The sequence below is a fragment of the Carassius gibelio genome, chromosome B13 (assembly GCF_023724105.1).
Source record: "Carassius gibelio isolate Cgi1373 ecotype wild population from Czech Republic chromosome B13, carGib1.2-hapl.c, whole genome shotgun sequence".
Lineage (NCBI taxonomy): Eukaryota > Metazoa > Chordata > Actinopteri > Cypriniformes > Cyprinidae > Carassius > Carassius gibelio.
In genome coordinates, this window is record NC_068408.1 from 7,668,547 (window position 1) to 7,686,287 (window position 17,741).

Genomic DNA, 17,741 nt, shown 5'->3' on the forward strand with positions numbered 1-17,741 from the left:
GCTCGATGAGTAGATAGTCACACTCCAAAATAATGCTGTTGGTTGATGCAGTATTGTCGTGTTGGACTGATAAAGAAGCTCTGACAGAACAATGTTTTGATACATTGATATAGGATTTAAAACATTTTAGACTCTTTTAGAGTCTTTACATTTTCAGAAGGAAATACGAGTGGTTTGCCTACCTTGTTGAAAAAACAGCATACGTTGGCTAGGTTTGTTTTGAAGCATTTATTTTGTATGTGTTGGCAGTTGGTTTGAGCTGGTTTAAGCTGGTCCCTAGTTGGTCAATAGCTGGTTTTAACTGGTCATGTGTTGGTCCTATGCAACTTGCTCCTGCTCAGAACCAGCTCATAGCCAGCTTTTAACCAGCTCATGACCAACTAAGGACCATCTTAAACCAGCTACCATGCTTCAAAACATAACTAATCAGCATATGCATATAATGTAGCCTGTTGCTTTACTGTTGATGAGATGTTTTAAATGGTTTTGTCTCTGGCTATGGTTGCCAAGCTGTTCTAAATGGTTTTAAACCTGTTGGAGCCCTACAGGATTGCCAAGGTGTTCTATGTGGTTTGAGGCCATTTCTATGAAGTTGGAATGATGTTTTAGATGGTTTAACCCTTTGATAAGAGATTGCTATAGGTGCCTGCTTACTCGGTCAAAAAAGGGTTAAATATTTTAAATTGTAATAATATTTAATTACAACTATAAGAGAAAATTATTGATTTACTGTATTTTTGATCAAATGAATGCAGCCTTGTTGAGCATAAGAGTTTTTGAATGTCTTTTAAAAATATTAAAATTTGTAACCAACCACAAATGTTTGAACAGTAGTGTAAAACTTAGTGGTTCCCAACCCTGGTCATGGAAGCACCCCAACACTGCACATTATGTATGTCTCCTTAATCAAACACACCTGATTCAGGTCATCAGCTCATTAGTAGAAACTCCAAGACCTGAAAATGGCGTGTCAGAGAAAGGAGACGTGCAGTTTTGGGGTGCCTCCAGGACCATGGTTGGGAAACACTGGTATAAATAACAACATTTTGAGCATAAAAATAAATAAATGACACACTTCACCTTTAAGCAACAGACCAATGAACAAACATACATTAGTCACGCAGACATGATGTCATACACACTGACTCAAAGAAAGAGGCTAAAGCAGGCAGACAGAAGAGTGTGTTTGTGTTTGTGTGTGTGTGTGTGTGTGTGTGTGTGAGTGTGGGGGGGGGGTTGCCTGGAATGAGGAAGACCATAAGCCTCATCAGGATAGTAAAACCTGAGCAGCCAGCAGATCTAACAAGGGAAATTACTTAATAAAAATAATAAATAATGCCTTAATTAAATTTTTAACAGGCAAAAATGTGTAAGGGCTAGGGGATATAAAATATCATTAACTCAGTATAAAGCCAATACAAGTCTAAGGAAAGTCCCTTACAATGTTTTCTGTGTGTGTGTGTGTGTGTGTTGGGTGTGTGTGAGAGAGAGAGAGATGTACCCAAAAGCTTGGAAATAACACAAAGTAATGCATTTCAGTAAGACTGACATAAGAGGAAGCTGAAAACAAAAAGAGCGAAAATCATTCATTCGTGAACAGGTGCACTCCCAGAAAAAGCTCAGTTGGAGCTGGAACAACCATCTCCAAGATTTTACAGGAAATTAGAGCGAATTCTCAATTAACACGGGGTCTCAAAAACTGAAATACTAGCGGTTTAATTTGCCTTTCTGATGATAGCAGTTTATCTCGTAGACCTACACGGTGGTCTGGGGTGCCGGGAATACTTGGGTGATAGTGACGACTGCATGGGTAATTTATGGCACATCACAAACAGAAGCAGAGCGCAGGAAGCTGTCTTTGCACCTACTGATTGCTGCAAGTATCTGTATTCATTTGCAATGCATCGAGCATAGCTGGGCTGCTCCCAATAGGCCACCCCACGGTGATCCAGTGAGCAGCGTCGACTAGTGGTGCCTGCAGAGGAGGAGAGAGAAGAGAGAGATACAGAGATAGAGACTGAGAAGGGGTTTATATTGTTCTTGTAAGTCTTTTTTCCTTTTTCATTCCACCTGCCAGCCCACACATCTTTCAGCAAGAGGATAAAAGCAGCAGCCTTCATCATCATCTAGATGCGGTGGTTGCCAGATCACATGTGCCTCACATGTGCCTCTGCAGTATATGAGTGCCAACAAACCAAACTGTAATTACGTGCTTTAAAGAACTGGTCGTAATTCCCACCACAGAATTATGATGTTAACCGACACCAGCTGTCACGAACCAATCTGACTTTTTTGTTTTTGACGTCTGCGAAAACCGAACCCTGCAGCCTGAGATATCAACAAGACTGCCGCCCACACTTGGGAGCGAATAAACAAATGCATAAAATTCCTCGCCTCCGATCCGTCAGAGCGTGTCCTACACATATCGTCTCGCATTGAAGATGTGTTTGGAACAACCTCACCACACCCACCCTCACCCCTCCACCACACACATCTTATCTGCTCTCATTCCAACGCGGTTCCACTGCCTGCTACCCAGCCAGCGGTGAAACACTCTCGGCCTACCCGAGACGCAGCTGCAGCCAGCCACCTGCCCTCAAGCTGAGGCATCCAAGCAGGGACATCCAGCCCACAGATCACAGAAAACTCCCAAAGAGCCGGATCAAGTTGAACATCACCATTAAAACACATGCCGCCACTGAGGGGCCTAACCAGATTTAATCTCACACAAACACGTAAAGATCACACAAACATCGTCCAATCGTGTTTGCGTGCAAAATACTGTAGGACAACACAAAAGTGAAAAGTTCTCATCCTGCTTTTTTTAGCGCCAATCATTCTTAATTAATCGTTCTCTAAAAGCATTAGCTACTTCCAACTGTTTGATTTTTGTCGCTTTCATGCATTTTTGTTGGAGTTTAATTTAATTCCAGCCTCATAATGAATGAAGATTTTCCAGCATTTCATGGCCTCAGATCCCACTCCAGTGCTTTTGCACGACCTGAAATTTCAACGTGGGTTATGTGGAAACCAAACAATGTAAATCTAACTAATTCCACCCACGGGTTGACACACTGTCTCTTTTATGTATAAATGATATAATTAAATGTTCTTAACCCCCCCAAAAAATACAAAAGTAAACACGGGCCTATGGTGGCAGTCCACCCACATATTGAAATATATCCACAAAAGACATTAATCCATCTATACACGCATTTGCAGTCAGCCTCTGCTCGCCTAGTTGTAGTTATAACAGACTGTTCACTGTTATCTCTGGGTCCGTGCTGCCTGCCTTTTTTATTTTTCTCCAGCACCTACACTTTCAAGGACACTGTAGTGGCGTTGCGGAGCATCTTCACAACAGGAGATAGCAGGAGGTAACAGAAATTCAGTACAGCACCTTCTGCCATTTTCAGACCACAATCAGTAAGACTCACACCTCGGACCGGTCCGAGGAGAGAGACCGAGAAAAAGAGAGAGAAAAAAGAAAAAGGGGACGCCTCTATATTATATCTCAAAGATGGGGAAGTGGTTTCTCTTTTTCTCCCTTTACACTGCAGAAAGCGGCCTCGCAAAGATGTTGACAAAACGCTGGAGGGTTCAATGGTATGCAAATGACAAAAATCTCTAGGTACACACGGCATAAGCCATTTAAAGGCAGTCGCAGCAGTGCTGAACACACTAGTGAGAAACATTTGTCTTCGTAGCCTTCTGAATTTATGAATAATTTCAAGATCATTGAAATAAATGCACTGCAAAAGAAAAGCTGCGAAAAACATAAGCTGTGCTCTTTTTCTTTCTTTTGAAAGCATCTGCGATGCCATTCTATTCTTCCTTTGTGTCTTTGTGTTTGGCTGAGTGCTCTTCACCCACTGAGTGTTGTGGCTTTTCTTACCCGTGGCGTTGGGAGGACACCTGTTGAAGGCCAGTTCCCCAGAGGGAGTTCTTCTCCACAGCATGGACACAGCATAATCCTCTGGGCATATTTCATAAGGAGCTATGGTTCAGGAATAAAATGTAGACACACTTTTAAAAGAAAATATTTTTATTTTATTTTTTATTTAAAGGACATTAGAAAGACCACAAGTAATTGATGGTGGAGAATGGGGGAAATGGGTCAGAATATAATGAAAGGCCATTTTAATTTTACATTGCCCACATATAAATGCCACAACATTTTTGGTCATATAAATGCTGCAAAATAATGAAGTAAATCTGTATTTCTAATGCACATATACAATTATATATTTTTTTATAATTATATATAAAATTATATATATGACTTAAAACAGACTTAAAAATGTTTGTAAAGACATTCACGTTCCACCAATTTGCATTTGAGATTAGGGGAATGATTAATTCAGCAAATTCAACAATACCAGTTTCTATAATTGTCCTTGTAGCATACCTAAGTGTGCATGAAAATGCATGTATATGCATGAACATAAAGCACTGTTTCCACTGAGAAGGTTTCTAATAAATGAGAATAGCATGACATCCTTTATGTGACATTAAATATCCATTATTGGTAAAAAAAAAAAAAATGTGTTGACCATTCCTCGCTGAAAAAATACAATTGTGGTATATGTTCATTACTTCTCAAATGAATAATGATCCAGTGCAAAAAAAAAATGGGCATGGATTTCTGAACGGAAGAGATAATTATCCCTGCATCCATTTCTCATTCACCCCTCTCTGCCCATTCTGACATAATTGACTCTTGGGGCTCAATTATTCGCAGGGTTACCTGGGCAACGCTGCTCGCTGCATCTGCGGACCTCCTCCCCACTGCCTTCACATGGCTGCCCCGTGACCGCCAACCCCTGGCAAACACGTACCCTCCGCTGCCAACCACCGTCACAGGACTTAGAACACCCACTCCACGGAGCCCAAGCGTTCCACTGTCCGTTAGCTGAAAGACAGATGCTGACTTTGTAAAGTTGGTCAGTTTTTGTGGAAACAGGTTCTTCTCTGTGAACATATGGGTTTGCTGTGACTTTGCATCAGTTGTCCTAACCCTACCTTTACCTATTTTTTTTTTCATTGGTTTTTACCCATTAGTCTTCTCTGCTGATGAAATCGTTACATGCTGTTTGTACACAGTCAAAAATGTAAAGACCACTGCTCTTAAAACCCCAAATAATTGGGATGTTAAGGTTACAGATGCACCTGCTAAAGAGGACTCCCATGATTTGCCCTTTTTGTAAGTCTATCGAGTCACCTATTTCATCCACAACTTGAACTAAACACAGGTAAATACAACTTAAAGGGACGGAACACAAATTAAGATATGTTTGATGAAATCCACCAGCTTTCTGACCCTGCATATACAGCAATGGAACTGACACATTCAAGGCTAGTAAGGACATCATTGAAACAGTCCACGTGACATCAGTAGTTTAACCATAATGTTATGAAGCTATGACAATACTTTTTATGCGCAAAGAAAATAAGAGGATAAGAAATAGCTAAATAAAGTTGTCATTTTTGTTTTCTTTGCACACAAAAACTATAGTGTCTCGTAGCTTCATAGCATTAGAGTTGAACCAATGTCTATTTTAATGATGTTCTTACTACCTTTCTTGTTCTTGAAAGTGGCAGTTGCATTGCTGTCTATGCAGAGTCATAAAGCTCTCGGATTTCATCTAAAATATCATAATTTGTCTTACAGGTTTTTATACGACATGAGGGTGAATTATTAATGACAAAATGTAATTTTTGGGGGTGAACTATCCCTTTAAACTACACCGAGATACAATATAAAGAATAGAGACTCAAAGAATAGTCACAAAATTTTTTACTGCAGTCTACAATAATCAAAAGGTGTTTGTATTTATTGTCTGACCACTACATGTATATAATCTGCATCTTCTTATTGCGTTCATTATCTCTTACATTCCATCTTTCAAGCACAATTATATAGGCACTTAATAAAGTGAAGTGACGTGACAATGGTGACATTGCACCTTTATGTGGATGTGCAATCTTAAAAGTTATTCGAGCCATCTTCTGTGAAAACTAAAGAATTCTGAAAAGTACAGTGCGTAACAATATAAAACACACTCGTTTGCAAAGGAGGGTTTGGCGCATTAAACACCATCCAGTTTCTTGTCATGTTGACATGCTCTAGAGGCCAGAGATGCAATAAAACAACACTTTTGGCAGAATTCGCTCTTGATTTAATTAATAAAATCATTACCACGATACTTGCAAAGATTGGATCTTTGTCTCTTCTTTACGAGCGTGAGGGTGCCCTACAACTGTGGTAATAATTTTCCTCACTTTGCCAGCCCTGAAACACATTTTATGGTAAAGTTTTAAAAGGCTTCGGGATGTTTTACGGGCATCTAATGAACAGAGTAAAATATTTTTTCTTGGCAGTGGAAAGGGAGAAATGAAAAAAGACAGATGTTGCCCTCAGCTGTGCTATAAATCATGTGTGAGAGAGGACATGTTCACCTGTAAACTAGCATTCACCTGTGCTGAATGTACACTAGTGTTCAAGGACACATTTACATTAACATTTAGACTATGTGGAGGCTGCAAGAATGTTACTTTGAAATCAATAAACACGGTGAAATCATATAAAAGCACTGGGAGATACAGTAATTGACCTCTATGTAGCTTCACAATAAAGCCTTAATATCTGAACTTGTACAAGCATCCAAGCAAATAAATATTCTTACCATTCAAAGGCAAAATTTCTCACCTTCTTCTACACTATCAATTATCACATATATGCAAAGTTTCTCATAATTGACCCTTCAGTTATCCAGTAAATAGATATGCATTTGCAAGTGCTGGCAATACAAAAATCCATTTCCACCTTATATTATTTATAATCAAAGGTAAATTTGACCATTTCACATAATTTTGAATTTATTTATTGTAGTTGTGACATTTTATATATCACAACTCCATAATTAATGTGGAGGAAATATAGTACTGTACATGTACAAGGAAAATTCAGCATTTAAATATGTCAACATTGTCAGTAAAATTTTTAAATTTCTAAACATTTTTTGTCAACAAATATACGTAACAAAAATTTAAAAATATAAAGAAATGTTTACCCTTTTTGTTACTTTTGAAATGTCACATTGTGTCTCAAAAATTATATTTGTTATTAAAATTACTTATATAATTTCAAGTAGTTTTGACTTTTTATCTAAACAAATATGATATCGACATCACAGTCGGTTACATTTTGAATGCTGAATATTTTATCAATGCAAGTGAACTGAAATACAGGTGCATCTCAATAAATTAGAATGTCGTGGAAAAGTTCATTTATTTCAGTAATTCAACTTAAATTGTGAAACTTGAAATTGTATTAAATAAATTCATTGCACACAGACTGAAGTAGTCTTTGTTTCGTTTAAATGTGATGATTTTGGCTCACATTTAACAAGAACCCACTAATATCAACAAATTAGAATACTTCATAATAATAATAATAATAATAATAAATAGTGAATTGTTGGCCTTCTGGAAAGTATGTTCATTTACTGTACATGTACTAAATACGTGGCGTGGCGTGGCATGGAGGTGATCAGTTTGTGGCACTGCTGAGGTGGTATGGAAGCCCAGGTTTCTTTAACAGTGGCCTTCAGCTCATCTGCATTCTTTGGTCTCGTTTCTCATTTTCCTCTTGACAATACCAATTCAGGTCTAGTGAGTTTCCTGGCCAGTCAAGCACACCAACACCATGGTCATTTAACCCGCCTTTGGTGCTTCTGTCAGTCTGGGCAGGTGCCAAATCCTGCTGGAAAATGAAATCAGCATCTTCAAAAAGCTGGTCAGCAGAAGGAAGCATGAAGTGCTCCAAAATTTCTTGGTAAACGGGTGCAGTGACTTTAGTTTTCAAAACAGACTGTGGAAACTTAACCCTGGACTTCAAGCAACTTGGGCTATGAGCTTCTCCACCCTTCCTCCAGACTCTAGGACCTTGGTTTCCAAATGAAATACAAAACTTGCTCTCATCTGAAAGGACTTTGGACCACTGGGCAACAGTCCAGTTCTTCTTCTCCTTAGCCCATGTAAGACGCCTCTGATGTTGTATGTGGTATAGCAATTCGATACACGTCTGTGTGTGGTGGCTTTTGATGCCTTGACACCAGCCTCAGTGCATTCCTTGTAAAGTTCACTCAAATTCTTGAATCCATTTTGCTTGACAATCATCATAAGGCTGCAGTTCTCTCAGTTGGTTGTGCATCTTTTTCTTCAACACTTTTATCTTCCACTCAATCTTGTGTTAACATGCTTGGATACAGCACTCTGTGAACAGCCAGCTTATTTGGTAATGAATGTTTGTGGCTTATTCTCCTTGTGAAGGGTGTCAATGATTGTCTTCTGGACAACTGTCAGATCAGCAGTCTTCCCCATGATTGTGTAGCCTATTGAACTTTGAAGGTGTTTTGAGTTGATTAGCTGATTGGCATGTCACCATATTCTAATTTGTTGAGATCATGATTTGGTGGGTTTTTGTTAAATGTGTGCCAAAAATCATCACAATTAAAAGAACCAAAGACTTAAACTACTTCAGTCTGCATGCACTGAATTTGTTTAATACACAAGTTTCACAATTTGGGTTGAATTACTGAAATAAATTAACTTTTCCACAACATTCTAATTTATTGAGATGCACCTGTATATAGAAATAACATATAGACATTTTAGATGTGAACTCTGGAAAAAAAAACATTAATGTAGCTTTAAATTCCATACAAATTTTTTTTTTCTCCATTTTTGCTTTGATGCTACAACATATTGCGTCTTACCCTGTAAGCAGCTTCAAACTCACTGAGACTCTCTGTTATCATGAACCATGTAGAGCAAGAGTATTACAGCTTACAAGCATCATGCTGAGGGGTCCCAGTATGTTTTAAAGAACTACCTGCCAGGCATACTGAGCATGCGTTCTCAAGCAAGACCCACCGCTAAATGGTCTTTTAACAGATTTAAGCTAATGCTCGACATAAAGTATATAGAAGAGATGTCTTGACTGTTGATATGATGTCATACAGTAGTTAGCCTGGGGTTCAAAGAAATCAAAGATATATGACTTATTTTTAGCAAAAACACAAATTTTTTAAATGTACAGTCTTTCTCTTCTGGGAAAATTAAATAAAAATAATGATGACACATATTGTTTGCAATAGCATATTCTATTCCTATTCCTATAACCTTCTTTGATGATCATGTTTTTAATTATTTTATTTTTTAAAAAACAAACTGATATTTTTTGGATTAAAACTCTGATATTTATAAAAAAATAAAAATGTTAATCATCCTGCAAAAATCATATTGTTTTTTTTTTATCAAAAGAACTAGGGTAATGCTAACATACAGGGTGGCCTACAAAAATATGTATTCACTGCAGCGCTCTATAACAAACATGATCATCAAAAATTTCATTTGGTCATTAAAAATGTCCTATTGCTAAAAGATATTTCTCTTTTTTTCATTTTTGGATATCCCAGAGAGAGAACTGCTTTAAAAGTACTGAATGAAAAATATACACCTAAATTTCCCTTTGAGTTAATGAGATGTAGAAGGAGTCGTACCTGTGCAGTCAGGGTTGGAGCATTCTCTGCTCTCCGCCCAATGTCCTCTACACTCAGATCCCCCATGAGCAGCAGCTGAGCACTGCCTCTTCCGCTGCTGTGTTCCATTGGCACAGGTCACCGAGCAATCGCTCCACGAACTCCACTCCCGCCACTGCCCGTCCACTGAGGTTGCCCATGCAGAACGCAAACAAAAGCATGCCAAATTGAGAAGAGAAAATATTGCAAGTTTCATGAGCTGGGTTCGGAACATTTAGGTTTAGCATCTTCTGATTAAGATGCAATTGCCTGCCATATATAAATATATAAATATAAAGTGAGGTATGTATTTTCTGTGCCACTAGAGGAACCAAATGGAATTGCAACCATTTGTCTGGTCCTACTTAGCATAATGCCTACTCAAATAATAAAGCTTGTTGCTTGCAACAGGTCATGGGTGTGAATGCATTAACTACTAACATTTTTTTTTTTTTTTTTCGGTGCAAGTGGCTGTGGGTAAAAAATGCATATGCTGTATGCATAATTGTAAATGTTTGAAAACATTAGTGGTGCTTTAGTATTTCATTTGCATGGGTGCAATTACTTTTCTGTGTAATGGTGCATGTGACTTTGGGCAAAAACCAAAAGGGTAACCCATCTTAGCACCCATTGAGAACACCTCAACAACCTCATGGCAACATGCTAAAAATTAAAATGAACACCTAAGAAATTACAAAGCAAAGCTCTGAAAACCACCTACAACAATCTTAAATAATGGTGGGAACTTCTGCCCTGGCAAAAAACAATCATATTTGTTCTGTAGAAATGCTATAATCAAGATATATCTGGAATTCTGTTTTAAATAGAAATGACACATTTAACCTTTCAAGGTTAGCTTTCTAATATATGGAACGTTTGTAGTATTGAAAAAAATCCCAATTATTTGTACACGAGTGCTTCAATTAGAATGTAATCAGGATCAGGAAAGATATGATATATGAAACAGAAAGAGAGAGAGAGAGAGAAAGAAAAAAATATTGCAAACATTTGAAAGGAGGGCTACTGTCAGCCTGAATAACCCCATTAGCCCCAGGGAAAGAGGTAATAATACTGCCCGAATGCCTTAGATAGATCACTAACTAGCAGCATGACCCAGTATAAGCTACTCCTATAGTGAATATTCTGGTCTTGTGATGTATTCCACTCTCAATCCAGAAGAAATTAGTTGAAAACGGTGGAGGGTTTTCATCACACGTTAGAGCTCTGAGGTCAACTTTAAAAGACCAAAATATGCAAGCCAGAATTTGGCAACAGTACAAGCTCTGACTGAGCTGATGATACAAAACACAACACAGAGGCATAAAGATGGGCTAATTGTTTTTTGTTGTTGTTGTTGTTGTTTTGCTGAATGGGATGAGACTTTTAAAGCATGAGACCAACAAAGCTAACCAAGATTAGACAATGTGTTACAGTACTTACCCATCTACAGTGTATAGAAACTTTAAGTGGCTATCATTCACAGGCAATTGTGCTTATGTGATTTTCACTTCAGATCTATAGTAGGTTGAGTCTAAAACGGTGTTTCTCTCAGCCTTGCAGGGTTTACTGTGCGCCGCACGTGGTTGCTCTCAACATGCCAAGAAGACTTGTGAGCGCATCCATTCCCTCTCTGTCCCACGTAATAAACTATTCCGTAATTGATCCTGTAATGTACCACCGCTGGCAGCTGCTGCTTACTCCCCAGAGTCACCTCCATGTGAGATGAGCTTTGCTTCTTTATAGATGGGATCAAACATTGAGGGGCTTCCATGTCAGGCCTAATTCCACCAAATCATTCTCAGAGGACGGTGGCTCACAACCGCATCCAAATTAGTGGAGTGGTCTTCAATTTACAACAAAACTGATTACGGTTAGAGAACGGCTAGAAAAGCAAGAGGCTCAGGGGACACACAGAGGCATCGGATTCAGAAAAGAGAGAGAATGACTTACAGTAGTAGAGAAGAGAGATTAAGATGAGACGAGAAAAGAAGAGAAGCCAAAGGAAAGACAAGATGAGAAATACAATGCTAGAAAAAAACTGAGACAAGAAAAAAGATGAGATATGAGATAAGTATAAGAAAACAAAAGATGAGACGAGACGACACGAGAGAAGATGTGAGCTGAGACAAGAATAGAAAAGGTGAAACAAAAGGAGAAAAGGAGATAACAGGAGAAGAGAACTGAAGAAGAGATGAGAAGATATAAGATGAAAAAAGAAATGACAAGCACAGAGAAGATGAGACAAAATGAGAAGAGAAGAGATGAGAAGAACTCAATTGAGACATGAAAGAGAAGAGAGGACAAGAAAACAGAACAGGAGATATAACAGAGGAGAAGAACACAGATGATGTAAGACAAGAAGAGATGAGAAGATTCAAGATGAGAAAAGAAGAGCACAGACAAGATGAGTCAAAATGAGATGAGAAGACAGCACAGATGATACAATAGAATAGAAGGCAACAATACAGAATGGAACAGAAAGTTAGAGAAAAGAGGAGAAAAGAAACAAGAGAACAGATAAGGCGAGACAAGATAAAACAGGTCCAGTTGAGATGAGACGTGAGGATGGGAGAAAGCAGTGCATCTGAAGCACACAGACCTGGGCAGAGGGCAATGTTGCAGAGTTTGCTCTGGGTCTCGGGTCCCTCACACGCTCTTCCTCCATGCTGGGGTGGAGTGCACATCCGAGTGCGGGTGCGATGACCCCTCCCACAGGTGAAAGAGCAGAGGCTCCATGGAGACCACTCTTCCCACACACCGTGCACTGCCAACAGAGGACAAGAGTTAAGACACATGCACACTGCTCTCAGCACACACACACACACACACATGCAGCCTCATTCAGATGCAGCAGTGAAACACCTCCAGCACCGACTCAGCGAGCCTGTTCATCAACAGCTGTTACACAGCCGCAATGAATCCAAACAACTGCATCATTTCCCCCTTTCTGTACAATTTACCTTTCCCAATCCCATACCTCTCCACCCCCATCCCGAGCACCACGGCTGATGACATTCTTTTGTCTTAGCATGATGAAAGACGCGCCGGGAGGGCTGCCGCGCTGAATTCGTCTCGGCTCTCTTAGCGTACTTATCAAAGTCCCAGGTGTACGTTCTGCGCGCACTTACTGGGGCTTAATCCAGTCATCAGTGTCAAGACTGCTGGGCACCGTTTCCCCTCCAAACGTCAAATCCCCCTCTCTAATGCTCTTACTGTATAATGAAAACTCCAATCCCACTCAAAGAGCATTAATTAAAAACAAACTCTCGTTGAAGCACTCATGGAAAGCCGGCTTTTGCAAAAAAACAGCTCAATGACTTTGCATTAACAGGAAGCTTTTTTACTTGCGGTTGGACTCTCATCTGTAAGGGGATAAGAGTCAATGTCACCAAACATATGCATTCTTCTTACTTTATTTAAGGTATACAGATGGACTAGATGAGTAGTTTTACACAAGTGGGTTGTGAAGCAATAATAGCTTTTAAATACTAATTACATAACAGTGCAGTTGCAATAGCAAAATCTTTTTTTTTATGTATTGTGTTGGATTGCCACTTGATATTCAATGTAAAAAAGAAAAAAAAAAATCAAAAACCATTTGAGGCATTTCAAATAAATTGCCCCGTTTTCAACCCCTCATAAAACCAGCACACTGTTTGATTTGTCTCAAAAGATGGCCATAAGGGAACGTGGATTAGCTGGGACGAGTTACATCTTTATGTTTAACTCCTCTATATATGCAGCCGAATACATAAACTTTCCAAAACAATAAAATACAGGCCGTAGTGTGAAAGTCTTGTGTACCAGTACATAACTTATTCTCCTAATGCTTTTATTTTGCCGCATAACACAGTAAATAAGGGTTGCCCTCAAAAGAAAAGCAATGTTGTGCTCAATTAGGCTGCTGTCCAAGCCAGTCCAGAGGGGGAATAAATGGTTTTATTTGAGCATTCAAGAGACATGGTGGTCTTATTTCCAGTCCCTTAAGCTGTGGTCTAGCCTTATGTCATTTATATGTGCCTTCAAGCCTTTTCCAGCACCAAACTGATCTGACAAGCCTTTTTGTTCAAAAATGTCTGCACTCAATAGAAAATCAGAACACCATTTGTAATTTTAGATGCAAAGCAGCTACATTAACGATGCTTAAATTTATGTTCAGGAAAGTTAATTAGCAACATACATAAATCCTTCCCTTGACTGTAAGCAAAAAGTTACATTTTCTTAGTTACTTTTCTAACAGATTACGGTTTATAAACCAAATTATTAAAGCTAACAATAATGATTTCCCTGTGTGAACTTATGATAGCATATGTGTCAGTGAGATATGCCTGTATACAGTATTTTTCATAGCATAGGGAAAGGCTGTATATCTATAATGCTGTGTAAACCACATTGATTTGGCCGTATAAAAAGTCTTAAAAGAGCTGAATTGCCATTTTAGAGCTAATGGTGTAAACAAAACAAGTCTCTTTTCATGCCCTTTTACTTAAAATAAAAATCCAGTTAGCTTGTGACATAAGTTCAATGCTGCTGAGGTAACATGTAAACAGCATTAATTTACCGTTACAAAAATCCTAAAAGAGCTGAACTGCATTTTCAGAGCTTGTGATGAAGGGAAAAAAACAACAAGCCTCTCTTCACGCCCTTTTACTTGAAATAGAAATTCGGTTAGCCGGTGACAGCAAGTTCAGTGGTGCTGATGTATCATTGAGCCCATCTCCATTAAGATGGCACTTTTGGAAATGATGAATTAAAGGTCGATACCTCCAGTAATGAAAGATTTTAAAGCAAGAGGATAATTCAGGTCGCTTTTCTGTCCACAGGGGGACAGATTAGTCTTTTTCCCTTTCTTCTAAATGTTTTTTCTCCATGCACCAACAAACACTCTTCTGTCAAGTTTCACTTTGTGTTTGATTAAGGCTGGTGTTGGAATTATATAAAGCGCTCGGCTAAATCGTACATTGAGAAGAGGAACATGAAAATAGTGAAGGAGCAACATAAAACCAACACATGACAGGATGAATGACCAAATACACAATTGGAAAAATCAGAGCAGACACAAAGATCACTAATAAAAGTGAAAATAATAATAATACATTTAAGGGGAAAAAATGTAATATGAAGCAAATAAACAAATAATGACAGCAATTTCCTTGCCCTGAATGATGAAAGATGCAAGATGCAGATTCTGAAGGACAGTCCAGTGTCTGTGACTAACACTACCTGGGCAGAGGGCAGTGTTATTGCACACCCTGGATTCTCTTAAAGGGCCGCTGCAGTGTGATCCGTAAGGTGAGACACATGTTCTTGTTCGCACCTGCGACCCTTGACCGCATGTAACTGAGCAAGAGCTCCACTGGGACCACTCCTCAGCACCAGGGTCACCTGTAGGAGAAGGGTGACACCAGTTAAAAGCAGTAACATGGTCATGTGACACCCCGAGGGGGTGGAGCCAGTAGGAGCAGGAGGGGCCTTACTGAGTTACACACTAAAAAGCCACAGTAAATCTTAAAGGCTCCAAGAGCAACTGGAACAAGCTCAAAAGGAGCATCTTATACAGTATATTGGATATGATCGTGCTTGAATAACTTTTAGGGCTCAGTTGTCCCGGTCATGCTAATAAAACACCGGTCCTGCTAATAGTAAATTAGCTCAAAAACAAGTAGCAATTTAGATCCTTTATAAACTTGGTTTAGATGAGTTTGTTTAGAGTTACAGCTAGGCTGGACAAATGCTAACATAATGTCTAAGTTCACTCAAAAATGTCACCGTCAGGTCATTTCAAAACTGCATGACTTTCTAACATTTTAAAAAATGTTTCTGCCAATTTTTTCCATAAAATGCATTTCAGAACAACACTTGATATTACTGACTTTCACTGTATGAAAAAAACAAAAAAAACAAAAAAAAAAACATGCATTTTTCAAAATATCTTCTTTTAGGTTTTACAGAAGAAAGTCAATTCAGGTTTGACATGACATGAGGGTAGTATCTGCAGACGGAATTTTCATTTTTGGGCGAACTGTCCCTAATTATTTCTCATGATCCACTGTGTGCATTTGTTTAAAGGAATAAAAATGTCGTCTGACAGAGCGATTGAAAGTTTAGTTTATAAATATATTTTTTAACTTATGGTGATACAGTTTAAAACTTAAAAACTTGTGATTCCATTTCAGCTGAGAAATATGCATTAAATATGAATTCAATTATCTCTAAGCTCGCTTGAATTTGCTCTAGATCATTAGACATGACATCATGGTTTCCTTATGAAGTACAGTACCTTCATACGGACATGCTGTCAGTTAAATCACTGTCTGACTTGGAGGCAAAACATCTAGCTTTGATTCAGACAGCTAAACTCTGCAGAAAGGAAGATTTCCAGGAGCACAAATGAGCAAACTTGTCCTGGTATGGCCCATATACTGTAAGATATTGTAATTAAATATAATAAAATCTACAAATATATTGAAATATTACATTGACAGATCAAAATAAAAACATTCAAAATCCTGATTTATGAATGATTAATACATTTATCCATATTCAAAGCAGGATCATATCCATTTGACTGTGTGGCCACAAATTAGATATTATAATGGGAGCTTTTATTATATTAGCATCCTTAAAATACTAAGGTTTAACTTCATATTTATATTTAAAAATCATGCATGCAACCATTTAGATGGAATAAACTGAAAAAAAGGCAAACAAAACTAATAGATGAAATATATAAAATATGATAAACTATGCAGAATGCATGCAACATGGCTTCTAAAAGTTAGAGAATGATCTTTGATGAGAGAGTTAGTTTTCTACTAACTACAGCTGCACAGAAGAAAAGACCTCCGGCCCTCAGTCTAGTCTGCGCTTCACTCTTTTAGACCTCTGATCTCCTGGATTTATGCTAAAGCTTTTTGTCTATTTGAAGCAAAATCAATTAGAATTGGAGAATGTCAAGAAAAAAAGGGGACATATTCAGCAGATCACAGCAATTTTCTGTAGCGCTGGTCACATTTGAGAATCACTTGATGGAAGAGCTTTCTATGTTGAATCCAAACAACCAAAGCTGTAAGAAGTTCCATCTGATTATGGTTCTGAGCTGGAAACATTATGATTTACCAACTGTAATGGCAATTCAATCACTGGCATCCTTTGCTGGCATTAGAATATATGATTGCTATATAAAGTTGTTCTAATTGTTAATTTAAAAGCATAGGCTGCTTTCTGGCAAACACGTAGAGCTTAGCTTTGTGTTTTATATCTGTTCACTAAACACTGCACTCTGGATCGCCTGTAATTCCCAATGAGCAATTGCATGGCCAGACCAAGCACTTATAAGACATTTGATTTTCAGAGAATTTGCCAAACATTTAATAAGCAAGAAAACTGTCTCCCTAAAAGCATGTTATCAATATCCATAATGTAACAATCCAATTGCCATGTTATGCTGAATAAAGGGATAGTATGCAAAGGAAAAATTTGAAATTAAACTTTTATGGTTTTAATATTAATCAATAAATGATTAGAATCATTAGGTTTTATTTATTTATTTTTATTATTTTTAAGTCAAGTCCCATTAAAACAGTTCAGTTTAAAAATTTAATTTAAAAAAAATAAGCTTATATGCTCAAAATATATGCAACTTTCTGGTAGCTTGTAGACTCAAGATTGGTTTGTTTGTACTAACTTCCAGAGATTCTACTGGCAATGACCTTGGGTACATATGGACAATTTCCTCTGCCATTCTCAGCGATTAGATTAGATTGAAAGGTGGATCAACACTGGATGAAGTGGTACAACAAGTCAGACAATCTGAAAATGAGAAACTAAATGCAGGATGAATGACATTCTGTTCAGATTTTCATTTAGAAATGGAAATAAATAAACACATAAAAGACCGGTTGGAATGGAAACAAAGTTGTTAAGGTTTAGTATGCACAATGATTTGCAACTTAAACGATGTTAAGTGCTACACAAATGTCACAAATATACAAAAAAAGGTGCAAAACTTAAACGTCCCTCCCCATAATAGCTACAGATCATATAAAGTTCATGCAGGAAACAAATGAAAGAGAAAGAAAAAGAAAAACAGAGAAATTAAAGCGAAGAAAGGAAAGAGAAACATCTTCAGGTTTCTACAGGCCTTGTTTTTTTGGC

General features: G+C 38.0%; 1 protein-coding gene across 4 annotated transcripts in view; it reads right to left on the bottom strand.

Annotated features, from left to right (window-relative positions):
* adgrb3 (adhesion G protein-coupled receptor B3) overlaps nt 1-17,741 on the bottom strand; it is a 151,297-nt gene that overhangs the window by 65,663 nt on the left and 67,893 nt on the right. For 3 of the 4 annotated variants that reach the window (XM_052573162.1, XM_052573163.1, XM_052573161.1), the window contains 6 exons: nt 14,808-14,969; nt 12,184-12,348; nt 9,567-9,731; nt 4,748-4,912; nt 3,896-3,997; nt 1,869-1,975 (listed from right to left, as the gene is read on the bottom strand). In XM_052573162.1, coding sequence (XP_052429122.1) covers nt 1,869-1,975; nt 3,896-3,997; nt 4,748-4,912; nt 9,567-9,731; nt 12,184-12,348; nt 14,808-14,969 — 866 coding nt within the window. The remainder of the gene's footprint in view (nt 1-1,868; nt 1,976-3,895; nt 3,998-4,747; nt 4,913-9,566; nt 9,732-12,183; nt 12,349-14,807; nt 14,970-17,741) is intronic. The other variant, XM_052573164.1, reaches the window with a different exon arrangement.